Source organism: Peromyscus eremicus, chromosome 5, assembly GCF_949786415.1.
Source record: "Peromyscus eremicus chromosome 5, PerEre_H2_v1, whole genome shotgun sequence".
Classification (NCBI taxonomy): Eukaryota; Metazoa; Chordata; class Mammalia; order Rodentia; family Cricetidae; genus Peromyscus; species Peromyscus eremicus.
Window position 1 is genome coordinate 125,294,898 of NC_081420.1, and position 23,195 is coordinate 125,318,092.

The 23,195-nt window shown below is 56.3% G+C and overlaps 1 protein-coding gene across 5 annotated transcripts in view; it reads right to left on the minus strand.

Moving 5' to 3' along the window:
• Nfix (nuclear factor I X) overlaps nucleotides 1–23,195 on the minus strand; it is a 96,901-nt gene that overhangs the window by 17,055 nt on the left and 56,651 nt on the right. For 3 of the 5 annotated variants that reach the window (XM_059264420.1, XM_059264417.1, XM_059264418.1), the window contains exons 3-7: nucleotides 6,363–6,425; nucleotides 6,109–6,183; nucleotides 5,628–5,748; nucleotides 3,994–4,130; nucleotides 1,274–1,396 (exon numbers count right to left, since the gene is read on the minus strand). In XM_059264420.1, coding sequence (XP_059120403.1) covers nucleotides 1,274–1,396; nucleotides 3,994–4,130; nucleotides 5,628–5,748; nucleotides 6,109–6,183; nucleotides 6,363–6,425 — 519 coding nt within the window. The remainder of the gene's footprint in view (nucleotides 1–1,273; nucleotides 1,397–3,993; nucleotides 4,131–5,627; nucleotides 5,749–6,108; nucleotides 6,184–6,362; nucleotides 6,426–23,195) is intronic. The other 2 variants (XM_059264421.1, XM_059264419.1) reach the window with 1 other exon arrangement.

Sequence of the window (23,195 nt, forward strand, 5' to 3'; positions counted from 1 at the left end):
TCAGGTGCTGGCCTCATCCTATGTTTTGCAACTGTTTTCCTTTTTTAGAAATAATACATTAATATATTACTTATCTTGAGGACTGAGTTTTTGGCATCCCTGACATTTTTCTTCTTGCACCCTTGGCAAACACCTCACTTGCCCTAGATGTGAGCCTGCCTGAAGGGCAGACAACAGGATACCATGACTCCAGGGGCTCTGCATGAACGGCCCTGCCTGTGCAGGATGGCATCGAGCACACACACGACTCCACAAGTGTAAGTGGGATCCGCAGGCCTCCTTTGTGTGTTGGCCCCAACACTGTGCGCTCAGTCGCCCTGTCCAGGCCTCTGCTGCTCTTCCCACATTCCCCTCCCGTCTGTTTCCAATCAGCTCTCTTGCTCTCAGTTTCATTAGGGGGCTGAGGAAACTTGGCTTCTCACTGGAGTTCATAAAAATGGAGTGCAGCAGAGTGGAGCCTGCCTCCCTCCTGCGGGCCGGCCGGCACAAGGCCCGGGCTCCCTGCCCCCACCACGTGGCCACCACACCCTACTCCAGTGCTGGGCTGTCTCTGGGCTCTAAGCCAGGAGGCCCCAAGGAGGAAGCTGGGAGGTAAACCTCCCCGTCGTGTCCTACAGAAGAGAAGAGAGGAACGGCAGACACAGGGCCGTGCGCAAACAAAAGCCTCTGCTGCCAGATGGGTGCTGAGGGAGGACCGCAGCAAGCCGGGGAGGGCCAGTTTCCCGGTACTCCCACCTGGCCCACCCGCGGGAAGATCAGCACCTTCTCAGGGCCTGAAGAGACTACCCTCAAAACAGCACGACAGTCCTTCCCATGGCAAGCCCTTGTTCTTTTGGCCCACCCCTTTACTTCTGGGAAAGGCAGGGAAGCCCAGAGTAGGTGACAGTTTGCCCTAGGACAGACACCAGGAACTTGGACTGCTGAGAAGTGCTCTTTCCAATCCACAGGAGAGCAATTTGGCTCAACTACTTGCTGGTGGGGGGAGGTGGAGGCTGCATGCAGCTCCCAGTGAGCATGTGCAAAACATGCACCCAACACAGACTTATGCAGCCAGAGTTAGCGTGTGCGAGGGAATCTAGGAACCCAGTGCGCAAGCCTGGTTCTCAGAGGCCCGTTGCCCGTCCCCTGCCGCCCCACTGTTGTGCCATGACCTCACTCAGGGAGCCCAGATCTGTCACTTAGAGTGAGCCCTGGCCCCTGCTGTACCTGGCCGGCTGCCCCTTGCTGTGGCTGCCTCCCAGGGTGTCCCCTTAAGCCCGCCTCCATCTCTCACCTGGTCTGACTCCAGCAAGCACAGGCAGCGGGTGGTGGGTGAAAGCCATGCGTGGGGAACTGCCCTGAGAGGAGAGGGCGCTGCAGAAGTCCAGTTTTCCTGACTTCTTTAGAGAAGCAGGGCCTGGGGGGAGGAAGCAGCAACACGCAGGTTTAGCTGGCTGGGGTGGGAAGCCAGCAAAGCAGCCCGCTCCTTCTCTCTCTCCCCAGAGCCCCGCAGTCCTTCCTCCACCTCGGGCCCTGCCCTGCTCCTTCTGTGGCCTGACCTCAGGGGTGCAGTCTGGCTGCGGTCGCTTCTGAAAGAGGAAAATGAGGCCCCTGGTAACACGGGAGAGTATGCTGGGCAAGGGTGGCAAGGAAGGCATCCTGCTCCCCGACAGCTGATAAAGGAATAAAATGGGGTGCAGGGCTAGCATCTGGGAAGGGATGCGTGAGGCGCCCCCAGGAGCCAGGTGGTGAGCCAGGAGTGGTAGACAATGAGAGGGGCCAGAGGGACAGGGTGGGAGGCACAGGCTGGGACCTGGGACGAGGTGATGTGAGCCCTAGGATACTCTAGCCTGCAGAAGTCAGCTCTGCCTTTCTGGAGAGAAGGAAAAGGGAACGCATAGTTAGGGGCCCTCCGGAGGGTACAACATCCAACAAGAGAACAAAGACAGGAGCCGAGCCAGAGGGCAAGGACTGCCCAGACCACAGGGCTCAGAGAGTGGGGTTCTTCTCTGCCCTGGTGCCAAAGGCAAGGGTGGCATCCAGCCAGACACAGGGGCACAAAAAGACCGTGTTTGGGCTTTGCGTCTGAGAGTCAGAGATTGCAAGCCAATGCCATCCCTGCCCAGTGTGCACAGCATCCAGTAACAGGCTGACAGGCAGGGTTCCCAGGGACACATTCTTTTGGTATCTCTTGTCCTGGGCTGAGTTTCGAGGCCATGCCCAGGCTGACCAGGCAAGGTGGAGGTGAGGTAAATGTTGAGCTGCCATCTTTGAGGGATAAATCTTGTTGGTTTTGATGGGAACGGGGAGCCGCAGAACAGAAAACCAGAGTTTCAACCACAGAGAAGTGGCGGGGGTGGGGGTGGGGCGAGCTCCCAGCGACCAGCAGAGGTGTTATCTGGCAGCAGCTGTGTGCCACCTGATAGCTGGCATGGTGAGGAGGGGGGAGTGCTCCACCAGCTGTGCACAGCTGTCCCCGCTGCTGCACAGCGCCTACCCAGCTGTTCCCATCCTGCAGCTGGGCTGCTTAATTGGCGATTTGTCGCAGCCCAGGGAACGAACGACGAGTTGGGGTAAGGGATCCTGGGGGCACCGTGCATGGCAGGACCGCCAGAAGCAACAGAGACGGCAGGCCGTGGAGCAGACAGAGGGGAAAGACTGCAGAAGCCTGGCGAGGAGGCTCTTGGGGACACGGACAGTCACTGGCTGTCAGCAGGTCATCAAGGCACCCTAGCAGCAGTCCCTGCAGAAGATGTCACCTGCCCAAGGCCAGGATCTGGGATATAGCAATGTCCAGCCTCCCAACTCCCTCTCTATCCACCTTCAGAGAGTCCCCTAGGAGAGTGTGTAGGTCACACTGGCCCAGGTCCTGTCTGCCACAGGGAAGCCCTGAGCAGGACCTCCAAGTCATGCTGGGTGCCTTTCCACAAAGCACAGTCTCCTCTGGTGCTCTAGAGAGTGCCAAGTCCATTCCTTCAGCCCAAGCCCAGGAGGTAAGCTCTGCTGTCTTTGCACAGGAACCAGAGTCAAAGCCAGGGTCCCTCAGCAGGGTCTCCACCAGACAAGTAGCCATCAGATCAGACTGTGGCTCAAACAATGAATCCCAGGCCCAGCCCCATCCAGTGTCCTCAGCTCAATCTCGAGCAGGCACGTTCTACGCACACTGTGCAAAAGCAGGTCTGCGCTTGCCAAGGCCTCAAGGGCACCACAGCCTCTGGTGTGCACAGCCTTCCTTCTGGGCTGCTGGGCTCCCACACCATCAGCCTGCATTGGAGCGGCCCATGGCTGGACTCCACAGGAAGCCAGCTCGGCGAGGACTGGGAAGGTCTGGGTGGCTTCCTCGGGGCCCTTCAGAATCTCTGCTCTTTGCTAGCTTCCCAAGACAGTTCTGGCCTTCCACCCTCAGTTCTGAGCTTCTTTGTAAAGCTGGGCCCCAAGGCCAGGGTTTGCCACCTCAAATCTGTCTTCCTGAGGGCATCTGGCAATGTCTGGGGACATTTATAGTCGTCCAAACAGGGTGGCCGGATGCAGCGACGCAGCATGCAGCCCCAACACGCAGGAGGTGGGTAAGGGTGCTCAGAGTTTGAGGCCAGCCTGGCTGTTATACAGCTAGGCCCTGCCTCAAAACAAAAACAACCGCCTAAAGAAGGGGTAGATGTTTGCTACTGGCATCTAGTGGTGGACCCAGGAATACTGCTGAACACCTTCTAACACAAGGGCAACCCCCGCCTCAGAAAGCCAGGGGGCCTCAAATGCAACCGTGGGCCCAGCTGGGAACCTCAAGGCTGGGTGGGTCTCTAGAGGCAAGAGGTCTATGAAAATGAGGCCATGCCTTTAATAAATGGCATTATAGGCTTGGTAGCCATCTGCTCTACCGACCATGCCCACAAGCTAGCTACCAACTTGGGAGGCTCAGCTCCTCACCCCACTCTCCTCCTTCAGCATGGTCTGCCACCTGACAGAAGAGGCCACATTGTAGCACAGGCTGCCACGCTGTGACTGCCATCTCCATACCTGCATCCACGTCATTGGGCCATCCACTAGACTGGCTGCTACCAGCTGCTGGGGAGCGGCCTGTCCCAGGGTAGAACACATCATCAACTGGGCTCTCCATCTCGCTGTCATCGATGGACTTGGGGCGCTTGGTGGTGCTGAGGAAGAACAGAGTCAGGTGGGCCAAAGTTCCAAGCAGCCGCCAGGTGCTGAGGCCCGGGTATTGTTCGCTGTGCCAGCCTACAGAAGCACTCCAGTTCCTGGAGGGCAGCATCTCCAGACCCGCGCTCCCTCAGGTTACCAGGAGATCACTGAGAGCCCATCTAAGAACAGACAAAACCTTCGTCTGCCTGCTATGTCCCAGCCACGATTTCCCATCAGCTCTCAGTTGTGCCGTGAAACTTAATCATTAAATTGTAAGCCAACAGTGGTGGCTCCCATCTGCCAACCTAGTACTCAGAAGGCTGACACAGGAGGATTTCAGTGAATTCCAGACCAGCTGGTTGAACTTGTCTCAATAAATAAATAAATAAATAAATAAATAAATAAATAAATAAATAACAAATATTCTAATGCGAGATTAAAAACAAACGGACACCACAGCTGGAGCGTGGGCTCGGTGGTCACGAGCATGTATTTATTGCTCTTTCAGAGAACCGAGTTTGAGGGCTGGCATTCATGTCAGGGAGCTGTAACTCCAGCTCCAGAGCCTTTGGCCACATACTCATACCAGGCACGGTCGTGCACGCCTTTAGTCCCAGCGCTCAGGAGGCAGAGGCAGGTGAGCCAGCCTGGTCTACAGAGTGAGTTCCAGGACAACCAGGGCTACACAGAGAAACCCTGTCTCAAAAAACCAACTAACCAAACAACTTAAAAAATTCAAAAGAGAAAGCTACATGGTAAACAAAAATGTTCCAGTTAAAAAAGAAAAAAAAATGCCGGGCAGTGGTGGCGCACGCCTTTAATCCCAGCACTCGGGAGGCAGAGCCAGGTGGATCTCTGTGAGTTCGAGGCCAGCCTGGGCTACCAAGTGAGTTCCAGGAAAGGCGCAAAGCTACACAGAGAAACCCTGTCTTGAAAAACCAAAAAAAAAAAAAGAAAAAAAAAAAAAAAGAAAAAAAAGAAAAAAACTCAACCTTCCCTTGCTGAACTCTGGCTCAGACCTTGGGATTTCTTTTTCCCAGGCAGATCTCTCTTTCTGCAAACTGCCCTATCTGTCCAGACATTCCTTTGTTCCATCCAGTGGTCTCACAGCTGTCCACTCTGCCTCACACGCCCTCCAGTGGTCCCCAACCCCCTTAAAGAGCCCAAAAGTCTTCTAATCTCTAAAGTCCTCGGTGGGGATAATCCTGACAACCTGTCCAAGTCCCACTGAGAGGGAAGCTGCCCAGAGTGTCCAGGTGGACCCCCCCCCCAGCTCTGTCTGGGCTCAAATGCCATCCCCACAAGACAGGACTTCTCTCAGCCTCACTCCCAGGCACAGCCATGCCTTGTGGGTTATGTCCCACGATCAAGGGCTTCACGACAGCATAAAGCAGGAGGCTCCATGGGTGCCTGAGCATGGCGACACCCTGAAGGACTGTAGCCCAGGAAGCAGAGCTGCTGAAGCCGTGGGAGGTGGTTGGGAAGGTGAGGAGGCCACTGTCCTGGCTTACCTGGTGGAAGGAGGGGAGGTGATGGACCGCCGTCCCAGGGTCACTTGGTTTATGTTGTAGTAACTGGGGCTCTCCAGGTCTGCCAGTGAGAAGTTGGGCCCTGAGGCAGTTGCAACAGGAGCTGGGAAGAGAGAGAGGTCGGTGAGGTTGGAAGATGCTGTTGTAGACCCCAGGGCCAGCTCTGTTGCCATGAACCGCTTCCCAGAAGCCCAGGAAGAGCTCACTGTGATGTCTAGGCTGCTGGGAAGAACCCGTTCCTGGGTGGGATTTCCTAGGTGGGCTGTAAGGGAAGAGCCATTGGTTGTGGGTTCCTGCCCCCACAGCAGGGGTTAAAGACAGGATTCTCTGGACAACTGCTCTTCCCAGCTCAGGGCCAAATGGGCAAAGAGTCCCTGCGATATCATCAATATAACCCTGTGAAATCTGAAAACCACCTCTGCACCCCAGTCCTGGTCCCTGGCCCTGACAGGACACAACTTACTCTGTGATACTCTCACCAGCTCTGTCACGTTCCAGACCCCGGAAGTCACAAAGCAGTCCTGGAAACTTAAGTGCCCTAAAGAAAGAAAGTGGCTGGTGAGTGGAGCCAGATCAGGACGGGGTGCCTATCCATTTCCCCAAAGTTCTTCCCTGCTTGGCTCCACCCCTCAAGGGTTTTTCCATCAGCCCCAAAAGGGGCATACACCAGGGGACACCGCCCTCCTTGGATGAAGGAGAGCGGGGTGGGGCACTGACCGTTGGGCAGTGGTTTGATGTCCGCATCTCCTTGCTGGTTTGAACTATCTGATTGTCCGGATTCTGCAGGAGAAACAAAAGGAGAAAGAATCAGGAACAAAGTTTCATACAACCGCTAGCCAAGTACCCACCCTCCAGCCTTGGGCACCCATCCCAGGCAACAGACCCCTTCACCCAGGCTCCAAGGCTAGCCCAGGGAAATAGGAGAGGGGGAAGACAGTGTGTACTTTGCTCCCAACATTTGGGCTGGATTGGTCACTGAGGCGGGGGAGGGGCATCCTGGTCAGGGTGTACGGTGTGGCATCTCTGGCCTCTACCCACAAGATGCCAATAGCATCTTAGTTGTGACAACCCAAACTACCTCCAGAAACTGTTCAATGAGCCCTGAGGGACAGAGTGGCCATGGTTAGGCAGTCCTGATCAAGAATCAGAAGTCAGGAGGGCAGCAAGGGAAGAAGCCAGTGATGGGTATTGTCCATAACAAGGCAGACCCCCAGGGCCCTCCCTCTCCCAGAGGGGTATTCCCATCCCTAAGTTCATTAATGAATGCTGCTCCTGTGGGCATGCCCCCTCCATCTCACCTTTATGCTTACAAGCAATGCCTGGCAACCCAGAGGGGGAGGTGTGTCCTGCTGCCACCCATTCTGTGCCAGCCTGTCTGGGTTGTCTCATACCCCATTGCCACAGCTGCTCAGAGGGAGCCCTGAGACAAGGGCCTATTGTGTGGTGGAAGCTCACAGAGGGCTGGGGCAGGGTGGAGTGTGTGTGTGTGAATATTTTGCAGAGCCTGAGAAAGCCCCCCAGTCTCACCCCCCAGGTCCTCCAAAGCTTTGTGTGTGCCAGGGGCAAGATGGGGACCTCCAGAATGCCTGCCTAGGCACGACAGCTGGTGAGAGGGTGGGGTGCTGGGGTAGGTTGCAGGGTGCTTGGTGAAGACTCGGCTATTCACAAGGACCACAGAGGTGGCGTCTGACACTGTGCCCTGGTTCTGGCCAAGGCTTTGCTGGGCTCTTCATAGTGACCCAGCCACCCCAAATTCACCCACAGCTCAATGTGTCTCCTGCTGTCTCCCAGGAGGATTTGATGGGCCTTGCTCTAAGAGCCAAGGCCCTGTACATCTGTGGCTGGGAGCACCGGCCAGACTCCTGGGCTCCTTCACGGTATGACGGGTAGGAGGCTGTCACATTTGGGGGCCTGCTATCCTTTTTTTTTTTTTTTCATCGTGTTCAGTTCTCTCTTTCTCTCTCTCTCTCTCTCTCTCTCTCTCTCTCTCTCTCTCTCTCTCTCTCTCTCGGCAGTACTATGGATCGAACTTAGGGCCTCGTGCATGCAAGGACAGAGCTCTGCCACTGAGTTACAGCCCCAGTCCTTCAATAGTTTCTAATTCCAAAGAGTAATAGTAAATCTTGCTATGAATTAAGAGAGTGGAGGTCATGCTTGCAAACCTCCCTCTCCGATCTGAGGTGTACCCTTCTCCATGCCACGGTGGGTCACCTCTTTTCTTGGCATTCCCTGCTATGGAGGGGGCCTAGGGACTCCTCCAACCACTGACTGTATCTTGAGATGTCGCCCTGGTATCACACAATATAGATTTCCCTCTCACTGTCTGGATCCCTGGGTTTGATTCAAGTTCAATCCAGTCCAAGCAGAAGCCAAGGGGTCTCGGTGGCAGGTGACCTATGCTAGGGCCTTCCTGAAACCCCACTGTGAGGCTGCCTCAATATGCAGCTGAAGAAGGGCACAGCCTCAAGACTGGCATGCAGAGTCCATCACAGGACACATGGCGCATGCTCTGCTGCCCTGTTGAGTGCTGTGGAGCCCACCCATCCTGGGACCAGCACAGCCCCGAAGACCTCCAGGCCTGGGTCAGTGTGAAGGGGCTCAGCGTCCACCTCACAGGAGTGCAACTGGCCCACTGCAAAAGGCCAGGTAGAGAGGGAGAGCTCTGCGTGCCCGTGTGTGTGTGTGTGTGTGTGTGTGTGTGTGTGTGTGTGTGTGTTCGCACGTGCGCACGCGTGTGGGTGTGCACAGACCCAGCCAAGGGACAGAACGAGCAGAGAACGTGACAAAGAGATGGAGGTGCGCCAGTGACTTCGGCAGAGACGATGGGGCTCCGGGAGAGCGCGGTAGACAGGAAATCCTTTTAAACCAGGACGCTTCCCCAAAGGGTGCTGCTGCTATTACCATTAGTTCATATTAAAGGGGCAAGCAGGAGAGGCTGGGGAGGAGGAGGCCGGCTGCCACGCGCCACCAGGCGTGGCTCTGGGCGCTGCTGGCAGCCATCTTAGACCTTGGCAGCCATCTTATGGCTGGCGGCCCTAGCCAGCATTGCCACAATGCCGCCACCACCAGCCCCCAACAAGCTCAGCCCAGCTCCAGGACAAAAGGCAGAAACACTGAAGTCTGGACCTAGGCTCACAGGCAGAGGAGCCAGTCCTATGTCGAGGGCAGCAGCTGCAGCAAGGGTCCGGTACATCTGTACCAACCTCAGCCAAAGGGCAGGGAGGATGAGGCTGGTACCCTGGCAACACTGTAGCTTTGCTGAAAGGCAGCGGATGCCCTGAACTACCATGTCTAGGCCCAAGCTCCTAACGCTTCAGTGAGAATGGACCCCTGCCCAACAGGGCTAAGAGTATTTCGAAAGTAAGGGATGTTAATACCCTGTCAGCTCAGAACACATCCTGAGCAGAAACGAGATGGGGGTTGGCAGGGAATCCAACAGGTCACTGGGTCCTCAGTGGTCAGACTCTGGGGCCAGCCAAAGGACATCCTCCCATCCAGAGATGGGAACCAGAGGCCAGCCTTCCCATGTGGTGGCCTCTCTGGGATGCCCTGAAACAAGGTCTGTGCCTGTTCTGGACACCCCTAGGGACCAGCAGCTGGGCCCAGGGCAGCATGCCACAGTGTCCAGGCACCTCGACCCTCCTCTGCTTGGGACCCCTGGGGGAGGTTATAACCCGGGATTCAGAAGGAGAGGAGGAAGGCCCCTTTACGACAACCCCTCCCCTGGCCCCGCCTCATAGCTGCTTGGCTTTTATCTGGCAGAATGGGGCTTATCAGAGCCACCAGCTGAACAAACACACAAATCCACGGTTAGTGAGAAAAAATACTCAGCCTGAACTCTTTATCTCCTGTTCACAGGCCTTGCACACTGCCCACCACTGCCAAAAGCACAGGAGGGGACCTGAGGCGGTGCAGTGGGGGCTGAGTTCTCTGCTCTGGAGGTGGAGGTGGCCTCTCCGACTCTGGCCTTGCCTTGTCCACCTTTTCCCTCAGCCACCTCCCTTCTCCCTCCTTTCCCTGGCCCATCACCAGTGGGTAGACATTAGTGAGCTCCTGCCCACACAGAACCCCCTCCAGTGTCTGCTTTCTCGCTGGGGACAATGGGCCAGCTGGTGGCCTGTGGAACAGCAGAGGGACAGGGATGGTACTGGCTCATACAAGGCAGGCAGGTGCCGCTTCATCTCTTATCCCGTCCTGCCCAGCCCACACTGGACCCTGTCACCGGTTCCCCAGTTTGCTACGGCCACATCCCCTGGGGGCTTTTCTTGCTTCATCCCCTCATCCTGCCTGCCGTGGAAGCGAGGACGACAGCTCCCACCCCAGTGTCAGGGCAGTCTGGCCCAGGCTGGGAAAAGAAAAAAAAAAGCTCCTCCCTGCACCCACTTTACAGAGCCTGGGGCTGCTACCACTTCCTTCAGAAAAGGAACCAGGACAAAGGGTTCGCCACCACCTTCCCTGGACCCGACCCAAGACAATTCAATAGTCTTCTAAGTCTTGGAGTTGAAGAACAAAACTTTCCTCCAGGCTCTAACGTGTCTCCCACTCTGCCCTCCGAATGCAAATACCTGAAAACCAAGCCCTGCCCATGTTTGATGGATGCCCTGGATGGGCAGGTAGCTTGGGCCCTGCCCATGTTTGATGGATGCCCTGGATGGGCAGGTAGCTCGGGCCCTGCCCACCTGGGCCAGGTTTGGAGAGAGATCTCAGAGCCCACGGTTCATTCTCAGCACTGTTGGGTGGTTTGGGTCAGGCCACTGGTGACATACGGGTGCACGGCCCTCATCCTTTTCTGAGGCTGCTCAGACAAGGCATGTCTCTGAGGCAGACACAGCTCCTGCTAGTCCTAGCTACTCTGCAGGGTTTCTGGAAGGCAGGGCTGTGAAGGGGCAGGTGAGGTGACAAATTTGGACTGACTGGGCATGGGCCCAAGTGGGTTCCACAGACGGACCTCGACGGCAAATTCTTACCTGCTCTCTAGTCCTACACCATAGGTCATCCCCTGCCGTAACAGCTTAGAGACTGTAGGTGTTGGACAACATGTAACTGGCAGTGGGCAGCATGGGCCCCTCCCTTTCCACATGCTCCTTAATGTCTCTGGGATAGACAAAAAGCGTCCTGTAAAGCTGCCCTTGTAACCTCACGTTAGCTCCGCCCTCTCAGGCCCTGAGCCTTGACTGTGTTTCTGGCTTTTCTTTCTGAACTCCATCTCTGAGCTTTCTTTGGTCCCCACCCTCTGTCACTCTCTCTGCCCCTGTACTTCCTTGCAGGTCCCTTTCTTCCTCACTTCTGCCTGCTCGCACACACGTGCATGTGTGTGTTTGAGAAGACTGCCTCTTAAGCAGAGCTCTGGAGGGCAGGCTCTCATAGCTAGAACCCAGCTCTCATTGCCCAGAACCCTGATGTATATGTGTGTATATATATATCCCCAACCACAGACAAGGATGTATTTATGGCTCCTAGCAAGTGAGGGAGGAATTCCTGCTCACTATAGCCAACACTCCATGGCTCCCACGCGAAACAAGCTCATTCTGCAAGGGGGCAGCTGCGTGTAGCTCGCTGGCCAGCTGCCTCCATGGACTTCACCCAACATATTCTTTAGGGGCCAGGAGGGGTGTACAGACCGGCCTCAGCTATACGCCAAGAGCGTACCTAGGCGTGTGGACACACTCAGATGAGCACGCTTGTTATACTCTCAGCCACACATGTCACCTGCACATGCCAGCAGCCCCTTCTTAGTGTCAAGAAAAGGTGGAATAAGATGGAACACCCAGAGCCACAGAAAGGAACACCTCAACTACGCAGAGTGTGGGTCCAGAAGCAGGCAGGGGTGTGATTCCAGTGCTGCGTCTCATCTGCCTCCCCCCGCTCTGTGATTCCGGAGTGTCCAGGGCACAGGAAACCCAATCTCAAGGAGAGCCAGAGGCCCAGCCTGCAGCAATCAGAGCTGCAGAATGTGACTATTGTGCCTCCTGAAACCCAAGTCAGAGAATCTGAGACACCCTGAGGAGGGGGCCGCAATGGATGGGGGCTGGGGAAAGGGTCACGAAGGGGTTCTCCCTGTCTCAGCAAACAGGACACTGGGGACCTGGACTGAGGAAGTCCTTGAGAGTGCAGGGCAGCCAGAGGGCAGAGGGAGGCGGGGCTGGGCAGACAAGGGGCTTCTCAGGTCCCCCTCTCCTTCCCGATACTCCCTACCTGTCCCCAAGCTAGCATGAGCACACAACCCACCACTGTCCAGGAGCTGGGACTCCCTCTTGTCACGTCCAGACTGTCACAGTCTAGACACAGGAGCCCGACTGGGAACCACACCTGGAGCTGTGGGTGGGTAAGAAGGGCATGCTATGTCTCTACCGACCTCGAGAGCCTCTCCTCATTATTACCTCAGCTCACAGACCTAAAAGGGCTCATGCTTTGGCTCGAGTCACCTGCCAGGAGAGTAGGGGGCGCACCAGAGGGAACTAACACATAACCACAGGGACATATGTCTACCTGTGGGCTGAGGCACAGGGAAAGATGTGGATGCCCAGAAAGGCTGGACAATAGGGACCTGGTGAGCCACGGCTAGCGTGGGAAAGGGACATTTTACCTTCCACACTTCTTTCTCTCCCTGCCTCACAGGTAGCATACTGGAGCGGAGACGGCAGCAGGAAGGCCACCGGTATACCATGGTCAGGCTCTGTCTAAGAGCCTCATGTCCTACTGGAGGAGAATGCTGTCTCCTGCAGCTCTTGATTACCACCCCCATGCTGTGGAAATGGAACCCTAATCAGAAACCCCACAGCCACCAAGGCTCCCCACCTTCACATTAGGAGAACGGTGTTCCTAAACGCACGCTTTTCTCCTAGGAGACAAGAATGGGGCTTCTCTCTCCCTCGACCTCCCTAACAGTCTGGCCTTCTAGGGAGGTCGTCTCCCGGCAGGAGCTGCCAGATGTGCTCTGCCAGGTGTCTGCCAACTGCCAGGAGATCGAGCGAGAACTGGAGATGGAGACGGGCACTGAGCAGCGGGACAAGCTGGCAGGGGAACTGGGTGCTCGGGGATGGCAGGCTGAGGCCAGCAGAGAGGAAGATGAGGACACAAACAGAAGCCCCCAGTGAGGGACTCAGGCAAAGGCACCCAATCCAGTGGGCTGCAAGCCCCCGAGCCTTAGCAACACGGGAAACATGGGGAGGCCCACGTGTGGACCCAGCAGCTCAGCGACCAGGAGTGAATGGCAGACTCAGGGCTTGCTAGGCAGCTATCCCGTCCCAGCGGGATGCCTCAGAGGCTCCACAGGCAGGGAACTCCACCCGAACAAAATTCCCATCAGAGATGTGGGCAGGCGGCAGTACAGAAGCTGCTGAAGGAGCAGGTGAGACTCTTAGGTAGTTGAGGAGAGGGGGGAGCCACCTGGCCCAGGCTTGCAGCCTTTCCCGAGTCCAAAGCTACCCAGGAAGGAACCACGGGTCTAGACTTCAGGAGAACTGTGCAGTACTCTACGAATCTGGAGAGCCTGGCTTTACCCTAGCACAGGGGAGAGAGAGGGGACATGGAGGCGAAGGGAGACAGAAGACAGCAGGAGACAATGGCAGGAGCCGCTCCAGGAAGATCCACGCTCCAAAACCTCCCAGCCCAGCGGCCTCAGCGGAGTTCACACCGGCTCCTCGGCTGTAAGTAAAGGTGACACCTGCCCACTGGGTTCCTGGACGAGGAGCAGGTGGGAAACATGGACAACAGACCCTGGCCCCAAGCCTGGCTCTGAGTAGCAGCTCCCTGAACACTGCCTAGCCTTAGGTCTGGTTGCCATTTCTCTTGTCTCTACTGGCTGAAACGCTTACACCACCCCACCCCACCCCACCCCACCCCACCTCCATCCCCGCCCCTGCCAGACCCTGCTCAGATGCCACTTCGGCTCACTGGTGACATACTAAGTGCATCTGAGATTGTAGTTTCTGGCCCCAGAGGCCCCAGCAGCGAGCAGCAGGGCCTGGATCATTACCTTCTACAGAGAGCAGCAGAGGGGTTTCTCAGCCACTAAAAGGCAGACCCAGATGGACCCCTGATACAGGTGTGTCCTCCCAACAGTGGCCATTAGTAAATGGCCTGAGGCTGCTCACCACGTGGGGAGAGACAGGGAACGAGAGCAGCAGATGAGCAAGGCCAACAGAGCAGCAAGGGGACAGTGCCTGCCCCTGGATTCTGGGGTCCCAGCCCAACAACCTGCTCTGCCCTTCCCTGCTTAATCCTGGAGTTCAGAGCACCAAAGTCACCATAAGCACAAGCCTGGTCCTGGGATGGCAGGCACACTTCCTGCTGCCTATGGCTCTGCCTTCTTTACAGACAATCCACTCCTGGAGATGTCGGCTGGTGCCACAGTTTGCCAGCAGCTGCATCTAGCATTTCCAAGGGCCTGGATCCAGGGATCATATGACAGTGGGGTCCAGACAAGTGACCCCTAGCCTAAGAACCCGTCCCTCCTCAAGGTGACGGATAGAAACTACATGCCTTCAATACACCATGGCCAGGAAAAGCCAGTGGTGGTGGGGGGTGCCCACCTCAGCCCAGGGCCTGGAAAGCTGAGCCCCACCCTGCTCCCTCTCTCTATTTCTAGCATTACCCTTTCTGGACCTTTGAGTTGCCCAGGCCAGGCCAAGCTAGCCAGATATCCACCCCATCCCCAGCTGCTCCCGGGGCTATTAATAGTGTTTCCCCTTCCCAGGGCTGGGCAACACCCCCCACCCCTAACCCAGCCAAACACATTTGCCCTTGGTCTAACTATTCATTAAGAAGTACTCAGTTCCTAATGCCAGCCCTCGGAGGAGAGGGGCAACAGAGGCTCTGAAGGTCACATAGGTCACTGCCTCAGACCAGGGAGGGGGAGGCGGTAAGCCCTGGTCCAGGAACGTAAGAGTAGAGGGGCTGACAGAGGGAAGAGCTAGGGAGGGAGTTAGGGCCAGGCCAAGCAGCGTGGAGAGAGAGAGGCCTGCGTAAAGAGCCAGAGGTGGAGGGGACAGAGAAGGCAGGTGGCGGGGCAGAGTGCTGCTGTAGGGGAGAAACCGGCAGAGTGAGCTGCTTCTCACCGCCAGCATCTCTCTAGAGAGCATGTGGCGGAGGGTGAGCTGGGAAACCACAGGATCAGGAGCCCCCATGGCCCACCCCCAAGATTACTGTGGAAGCGAGGAGGAAGAGAACGTGGGCAGAAAGCAGAAGAGAGTCCTTTCAGCCTATGGCAGAGAAGGTCCCTAAGCCACAGCTTCTTCACCGTAGGAAGTGGAGCCTGGAGGACAGAGATGGAGGGAAGAGGCATGAGCCCCCCAGCCCTCCCTGCACCTCTGCTACCCTGCATCTCTCTGCCCTGCACCCCTGCTGTCCACTGCCCTGCCTCCTGTAGAGAACTCATCCAAGAATGCTGAGGGCTTAGTGGGGAGAACCGAGCAGAACCCACGTGCCTCAACTCAACTTAGAGGGCAAGCTGGGCGGAAGCACCTGCCTGGGCCTCTACAGGACAGTGCCCTGGCTGTGGGTAGGTAACTCTGGACGGTGGAGGAGAGCAAACACAAATGCACCCCATAATCAGATGTTTCAGCAGGACTCTGTTCCTACCGAGAGGCCTAGCAGCCCTATCTTCAAATCCTGTCTACCGCGCAGCCTCCAGGGGGTCAGCACGGAGGAGAGGACGGGAATGCAGGGAATGGAGGAAGGCTCTGGGATGCCATGAGCCTTCCAGGGACCCGGCTGACCTGACGGGCTGCCTGGGCCGGGAGCCCTGAAAACTTCAGCTCAGTGAGGATGAGGCCTCTTGGCTTTGCTTACTGCTCCACTACCGCGTTGAGAAGACTCTGAAGAGCCCCTTCTAGATCTTTCTTGCAACTGTGGCTACTACTCTGACACACACACACACACCCGCACACGCGGGGACAGAAGCACACCTAGCTGGCACTGGCACCACTGGCATCGTCCTCCCTTGCTGAAGACAGACCATCTTCCCACCTTTAATCCTCCTGTGAACCCAGCTGAGCCTCACATCAAAGCCCAGGGCTCCTAGAAAATGACAGAGAATATTGGCCCTGGCCTGCTACCATCCAGAGCCATTCAGACAAGACATGAGAGACCTGGGGTCTTTTCGTGTGTGTGTGTGTGTGTGTGTGTGTGTGTGTGTGTGTGTGTGAAAGCTTGTCTGCTTTCTTTTTTATTATTTTATGTGTTTTGCCTGCGTCTATGTCTGTGTGAGGGTGTCAGATCTGGAGCTGGATTCACAGACAGTTGTGAGCTGTCATGTGGGTGCTGGGAATTGAACTCAGGACTTCTGGAAGAGCAGCCAGTGCTCTTAACCACTGAGCCATCTCTCCAGCCCCAACTCCAACTGTTGTTTGGTTGGTTGATCGGCTTTGTTTTGGTTTTGGTTTTTTGAAACAGGGTTTCCCTGTGTATGTGGCCCTGGCTGTCCTGGAACTCGCTCTGTACACTCAGAGATCCGCCTGTCTCTGCCTTTAGAGTGCTGGGATTAAAGGCATGTGCTACCATACCCAGCCAACTCCACCTTTTTAGTCAGAGCCTGGAGAGCCTGGGCAAGGCAGATGTGGCACTGGGGGCTGGAAAGACTCAGAAGTCTGGGGTCTGAGTCTCAGCCTTGCTGTTAGGCCCTCGTTGATCTCTCTGTGCGACACAGCCTGAACCTACTCAGCAGACGAGATGTAAGTGGGGACTCGACTTTCACTGAGAAGGGCGGTTTTACAGAAAGTGCTGACACATATAAGGGAACACGATGTCCTAGCCACCTAGCCACTTTGGCCAGCAGGTGCCAAAGGTCCTCAAGGACCCTGCAGGGGCTCAAGGAGCTTCGGGTTGCGCTCCCTAACAAGGCAGCTAGGTGGCGCAGCAAGTTAACGCTAGCTGCCCTCTGCCGGCCACCGCAGGGCGAGCCCATGGGCTGCCGTTGGCCTAGAAGTCCCCCGATGGACAGGCTTCACTTTGAACACTCACAGGGCCCAGCAGGAAGGGCAAGAATCCAGCACGGCCACCAAACCCTGTCTGTCCTAAGAACAGAGCTGCCTGAGGCAGCGGCTCCTGTGGCTGCCCCTGCCAAGCACATCCCGGGGTATGATCGGGGCCGAGTGCCCCATGCACACTGACTAGGAACAGCTTGCAGTAGGGGACTGACGCAAGGAGGCCTCCAATAAGGGGTGAGAGGAAGGGAAAGCTGAGGCTACCAGGTATTTGGCCCACAGGGGTGTGTTCCGTGGGCTCACCCCAGTCCCAGTAAGCTGCGCTCCATTTGAGAGTTTTCAGCTGTTGACCCCAAGAGTGCTCCCAACATGCCCTGGACACCCTCACCTCTTGGTGACGCTAACTTGCCTCTGCACTTGATAACTCTTGGAAAGGAAAATAAATCCCTCTACCACCCACCTTGCGGGAGTGAAAAAAAAAATGGAGACTGAAAGCCAGATCAGGAACCTCAGACAGGGAGAGAAATGGGTAAGTTAGAGAGAGTGGGAAAAAAGAACCCAAACAAACAAACAAAAACAAAACCTCCGCACACCAACGTCTGCAATGGCGGCAGAAGCCGGCGGGCACACCCTCCCAGGCTGCAGGCGGAGAAAGGCCCCTTTGTTCTGCCCAGAGGTTAGCCGAGGTGAGGCCCGCCCTGCAGCCCCCCTGACCCTGGGCAGTGCAGATTGCTTCGAAGGGTCTAGCTGGGACTGGCCGCTTCCCTCCACCACTGGCCAGTCCTCATAGTCAAGGGAGGCAGCCCCTACCCACCGGGCTCAGACAGGGCTGGGATTCCTCCAGTGGCTCTCTGGATGCCTTCACTGCCAGCTGTTAATAGCTTGCTCAGGCTTCTCCTAAGCTGTGGATTTGGGGCAGAGCAGGGGCAGGACCCAGCACGTGCTATGCTGGGAAACGGCTCAGGAGAGGCTGGCCTGATGGTCTTCTAGCCTTATTCCCGATGAGCCTTTCCCAGTGACCAAAGCTAGGCTCTCCTGAGGATTTCTCAGAAAGGGCTTTGGCTCTAGACTAGGGTCACCCTCACTGTGGTAATCTGTCTCCATAAAGAAGGGCTGAGTTAAGACAGTCTAGACTGGCCAAAGCAGAGGCTGAAGTGGAGGTACATGGAGGCCAGAGGAGAGAGAACTTTTTTTTTTTTTTTTAGAAAATATATTTAATTTTTATGTGCATTTGTGTTTTTGCCATGGGTGTCGGGGTCCCCTGAAACTGTGAGCTGCCATGTGGGTGCTGGGAACTAAACTCAGGTCAGCACTCTTCACCCCTGAGCCATCTCTCCAGCCCAAGAGAAAACTCTTACGAATTCAAAGCTCTGCAACATCCTACCCCCTGGGTTAAGGTGGGAAAGGGCTTCAGTCCCCAGCACCCTGAGCCTCCACAGGCATGTTCTTCATCCATCCTCACAACTACGGGCCATGCTTACGGGTGCGTGGAGTACTGAGAGCAAACCATTCCCACCTCTCCGTTAATGTTGGGGGTTTAAATTGGGCAGACTCAGCCCGGCGGTGGTGGCACACGCCTTTAATCCCAGCACTCGGGAGGCAGAACCAGGTGGATCTCTGTGAGTTCGAGGCCAGCCTGGTCTCCAAAGCGAGTTCCAGGAAAGGCGCAAAGCTACACAAGAGAAACCCTGTCTCGAAAAACCAAAAAATAAATAAATAAATAAATAAAATAAAATAAATTGGGCAGACTCTTCTCTTCTAACCAGCAGCACCTTGCAGCTTCCATGCAAGTACAGGATTAACACCAGGAGGAGACACTGACCTGGGCCCTTTATCCATGACAGTGCCCCAGCCTCAAGCTGGGAGCACCTTTTCAGGAGGTCCTCACCTTCAACAGGCACCAGCTGAACATTAGGAGATAACACGTGGAGAAAGCAAGCAAATGACCGAGAGGGGATGTCCCTGTGTCCCTATGCATGATCTGTGACATGGGGGTGGGGGGCCTGGAGGGAAAAGGCTGGAGGAAGAGCTTGCACAGGGAGCCTGAGTGGCTGCCTCCTGCCTCATGTAAGAAACTGTAGCTCAGATACACGATGTCCTGCCAAACCCAGCCCCTTAATTCAATTAAGTGCACAGGACCGACTTCCCAGATTGTTCTGCGTGCCAGTGCCTTTGAATGTCCTAATATGTGTGAATCCTGGGATCTATGTGTGTGTGTGTGTGTGTGTGTGTGTGTGTGTGTGTGTGTGTGTGTTTGTGTGTGTGTGCGCGCGCGCATGCATGTACATTTTCTGACCATGGGAGAAGATGAGGAGAGGCAAACAGAACGGGAAAAGAAAGGTAGAAAGAATAGCGGGGCTGTGGGAGGCGGAAACAAATCTTCTTGGAAGGACAAATCTCGAACTAGGCTTCTTAACCCTCACACCCTAGACACAGAGACAAGCACACTGTCTGAGGTGCAGCCCGGGGGCTGTCCATGCTCTGTAGGTCAGGCAGTACACCAGGCCTTCACTCACTGGTGTTAAGCCTCCTGCAAGCCCCAACCAAAACGTCTCCACAATTACAAAGGTTCCTAGGGGACAGGGCTGGTTCTGAGACTAGCCGCTCAGGGCAGCACTTGAATCTCGTGGCTCTTTGTATGCACTAAAAGGCCTTTCTCATGTCTGCCCCTTGGGCTGCAGTCTTGGCTTGTGGGTTCTTGGCCAGCCTCTTTTTCTGAGCCACATCCCCCACCTGGCCACTTGATCCCACAAGGTTTGAGAGCAGTCTGCAAAGGACAAGGCCCTGGGTGCGTTTCAGCAGGTGACCAGCCTCTGAGGTCATGCCTGAGCAAGATCCAGGCTGAAACCTGCATTCTACATCATGGTGACAGGCCCCACAGGAAAGGCGGGGACAGGCCTTGGAAAGATGTTCTTCCTAGGCCCCAGAGGCCAGCAGAAGCTCCCCACAACCTTTCACACTCACTATCCCTATTTAGGGGAGTCCCCCAGTCCATGGTTACCTGCAGGTTAGCCATCCTGGCCTGAAGGAAAGCTACCTGGATTCCAGCAGCCCTCTCCCACCACCCCTACAGAGCTTGATTTTCTCCTCAGTCCTCCGAGCCCTGAACAGCAACCCTTCTGGGAGTAGAGAGGGAAAGAGGGGAGAAGGATGTTCATAAACGATGAACAAGGGAAAAGTGGGGGTGGGCAGAGGGGCCTGGCCTCCAGGTAGTGTGGACTGGGCCTCTAGGTCACGGAGGCCTGGCCTTTCCTCAGAGAACAGCATCTGGCTGGGAGTAGCCTCTGCTCTACCCCGGCTGCCACTACCTGGGCTGGCTGTGTCACACAGCAGGGTCCCCATCATGTCCTGAAACAGCATTTCAGTGCACATATTCCGACCCAAAGGGCGCAAGGTACTCCTGGAGTGGTTTTGGCTCCACTCCCTCCTGGGCCTGAGTGGAGGGGACCTAGGGTAGGAAGGCCTTCCAAGGCCGGGGGTGTGGCATCAGCAGTCAGCTTGGCGGAGAGGGAAGCCTAAAGTCAGACTCCATTTTGCTCTAGGGCTCCACACACAGCTAATGGGAGGCTGGCAGCGGCAAATTGTTGTTTACTTTTAATTAAGTAAACAATGTCGGCTTCCGCCTCCTCCCCTGCCATCCCAGCCAGTAATTTAGGGATGACAATGGGGTTGTTTCCTTCCTCCAGCCTTCTTCCCTGAGCACCCTGCTAGCTCCTGCTTCTCCACACAGTCTTCGGAATTTGTGACTGCAGGAGGGTTCCACCCAGGGGGACAGTCAGGTCCTGAACAACCTGAAACCTCCTGGGCCCAGGAAGCCGCAGGTTCCACTCAGGGCTACCTAGGCCCAGGGCTGTGATTCCGTTATCTCTGTTGCTCCAGGGGTGACCAGGGCAGTCTTGCTCTGGCCGCACTGAAGATGTAACCGGTTCTCTATTCCCCCATCTCTAACCACTTCTAAAATCACCCAAACAGGGTGACCAAAAGTTGGGGTGGGGTGTGTTTCATCAGCAGAGAACAAAGCCTGAAGTCAGGATTTCCACCCACAACACCCCAGTGTCCACAGGTCTCCCTCACAGCTCATCATCACCAGTAAGGGACCTTCTGGTCCAATCAGGAAGAGCCAGTGTCCCGAGCCAACAGTATATATGCAGTAGGAACTCTCCTCAGAGACTGCGCTGCCTTCAGCTGCCTTTGCGGCCTTGGTTCCTGATGTCACTGTCTTGAAACTTTTAACTTTCGAACAAGGGGCCCAGCGTTTCCACTTCATGTTGGGCCCCACAAATTCCGTAGCTAATTCTGTTCAGAGACCAAAAACGGGTGAGGAAGAGAGGAAAGGCAAGCTAGGTCGGCCTTTCACCCTCCGGGTTGTCCTGCCTGGGGGTAGGGTTCTGAGCTCTGGAGGTACAGAGGAGCCCAGCTTTGAGCATCTGAGGAGTGAATTCCAAATGAGGCAGCCTGGAAGATGGGACTCCACACGGGCAGATGTGTACCTGGGCTGCTGGAGATCCCTCTCCCTGTAAGTCAAATGCCACTTGGCAGGTGGCCTTGCTTACCCACCTTAGCCCACCTCTCTGAGCCTGCGGACACAGTGGGTAACTGCAGCAGACCTGTGTAGCAGGGAAAAGAGGGGATCCCTTCAGCTCTTCCTCCTCCTCTACCTCCTGAGGATGGGGTGGCTGGATCCAGAATCCTGCCACGGCCCAGGGGCTGAGGGCTGAGGGCTGAGGGCTGAGTTGCCTCAACTTAGGTGCCTGGGGCAGGGGAGGGGGCAGGCAGAAGGATTCGTAGACAGGCTGCTCCAAACTCTTGCCAAAGGGCGGGGTCTTCTTTAGCTCAAGCTGGCTGGGGCTGGATGCAATTTCAGCCGCAGAGCAGGGCTCGCTAGCTGGAAGCAATTTTCTCATTAGGACCCCAGGCCTGCTTGCTGGTCTGTTCCCAGCCCTTACTCCCCTCCTGCGAAACCGCACCCCACAGGCCTCCCGATAGACCACTCACACGCACAGGGAACCGCACGTGTACTGAGTCAGAGAGGCGACTGTAGGGTCACTCCAATGGGGCTGGGTTCAAGGAGAGCAGCGCTGGCACAGACCCCAGCACTGAGGCACACGCATAAACAAGGAGTCTTAACTTGGCTCAAGCAGCTCAGGGAGAATGGGACCCCAGGACCAGAACCGAGTACTGCCCTCACATGACCCTCCTGAGTTCCGCTCCGGCCGGCCGGTCACCAGCCTGTCTCGCTTACATGGGTCTGGGGCAAGCAGATCGGGAGGCAGAGCCTTTTCCCAGCCCCAGGTGCTGTAAGTGTAGGGTGGTCTCACCGAGGCAGGGGGAGAGCGGAGGCAGGAGGGGCGGCTCTGCGCGGCTCCTCAGACACATGTGGTTGGACTTAAAAAGCTATTAGGGAGCGAGGCGCTGTCGGGAGTACGCTGGCCCTCGCACCAGAGGGGGGGCGGATGCCGAGGCAGTGAGCTCAGCACCGGCTCCCTCCCTCCCCGGCAGGGTTGGACCCAGGGGACCCCCGCCCAGCAGGAGTGTGCAGCGGGCTCTCAGGGGAGGGTGAGCAGGCTTTGGGCCTGGGTCTGGCTTGACACAGCCTCTTGTGGCACGCTGGAGATTCTAAACCTGGAGTGGGGCTGTCTGCTAGGGGAGGGGTGGGAAGCCTGGATCCAGCCCAGGAAGGCAGAGACAGGTCCTCAACCCCCTCTAGCTTTTCTGGAATGGTGGGTGTTAGAGGTCTCCTTAAGGTAGGGGTGTGTGTGTGTGTGTGTGTTTGTGTGTGTGTGTGTGTGTGTGTTGGAGCAGCGAAGGGGAGATTATAAGAGCAGGGAAGGAAAAATGGGCCCCACCCATCACGAGGCCAGAAAAAAACTGATGGAAAGTTCTCTAGATCCGCCAGCTTGTAAAAAGTTCCTTTTCTTTCCAAATTACGAACATTTTTTAACAAGGGAGGAGGGAACCCAGAGCAGAGATCTCTAGGACTTCATTAGGACAGTAAGCATCTGCAACCATGTGCCACAGTGACTGAGGAGTGGATCTGTCTATGCTCCAATGTGTTCTACTTCCAAAGTCAGGCTGTCCCCACCCCCACCCCCAGTGCCTACCCAACGAGGCTGCCCCTGCTGTTAAGAGCAGGATAGGTGCCAGGGGGGGAGCACATGTGTAGGAACAGATCTGAGGTGGGGCAGGCTAAGGATGCAGCCCTAACCCTGAGGGAAAGAACTCCCCGGGGTGCCAGCCTCAGCAACAGAAACAGGCCTCAGAACTGCAGGGAAACATACCACCCAAGGCTCTGGAGGCCCTGCCCAGCTTCTCCGTCCACAGCCCAACCAAAGGGCAGCCAGAGTGAGGCGCTCCCAAAACTGCACATGCTGCCACTGCCTGGCCAGCGGGGGCCTTGCTGTCCCTAGCTGTACAGATGGGAGTGCTTAGTTTCTACCGAGAAACCGTCCCAGCTCCGTGGGACTTACTGAACCCTTTGGCTGGTTCCTTCCTAGGGGGTCTCCCTTCCCAGGGCGGGTGGGTCCACCCATAGGGAAGATGGTAACTGTGGGAGGAGAAAGGAGACTTAGAGAAACCACCAAGAGTCAAGAGGGGGGGGCCTCAGGCTGGGTGGGGGAGGAGCCGA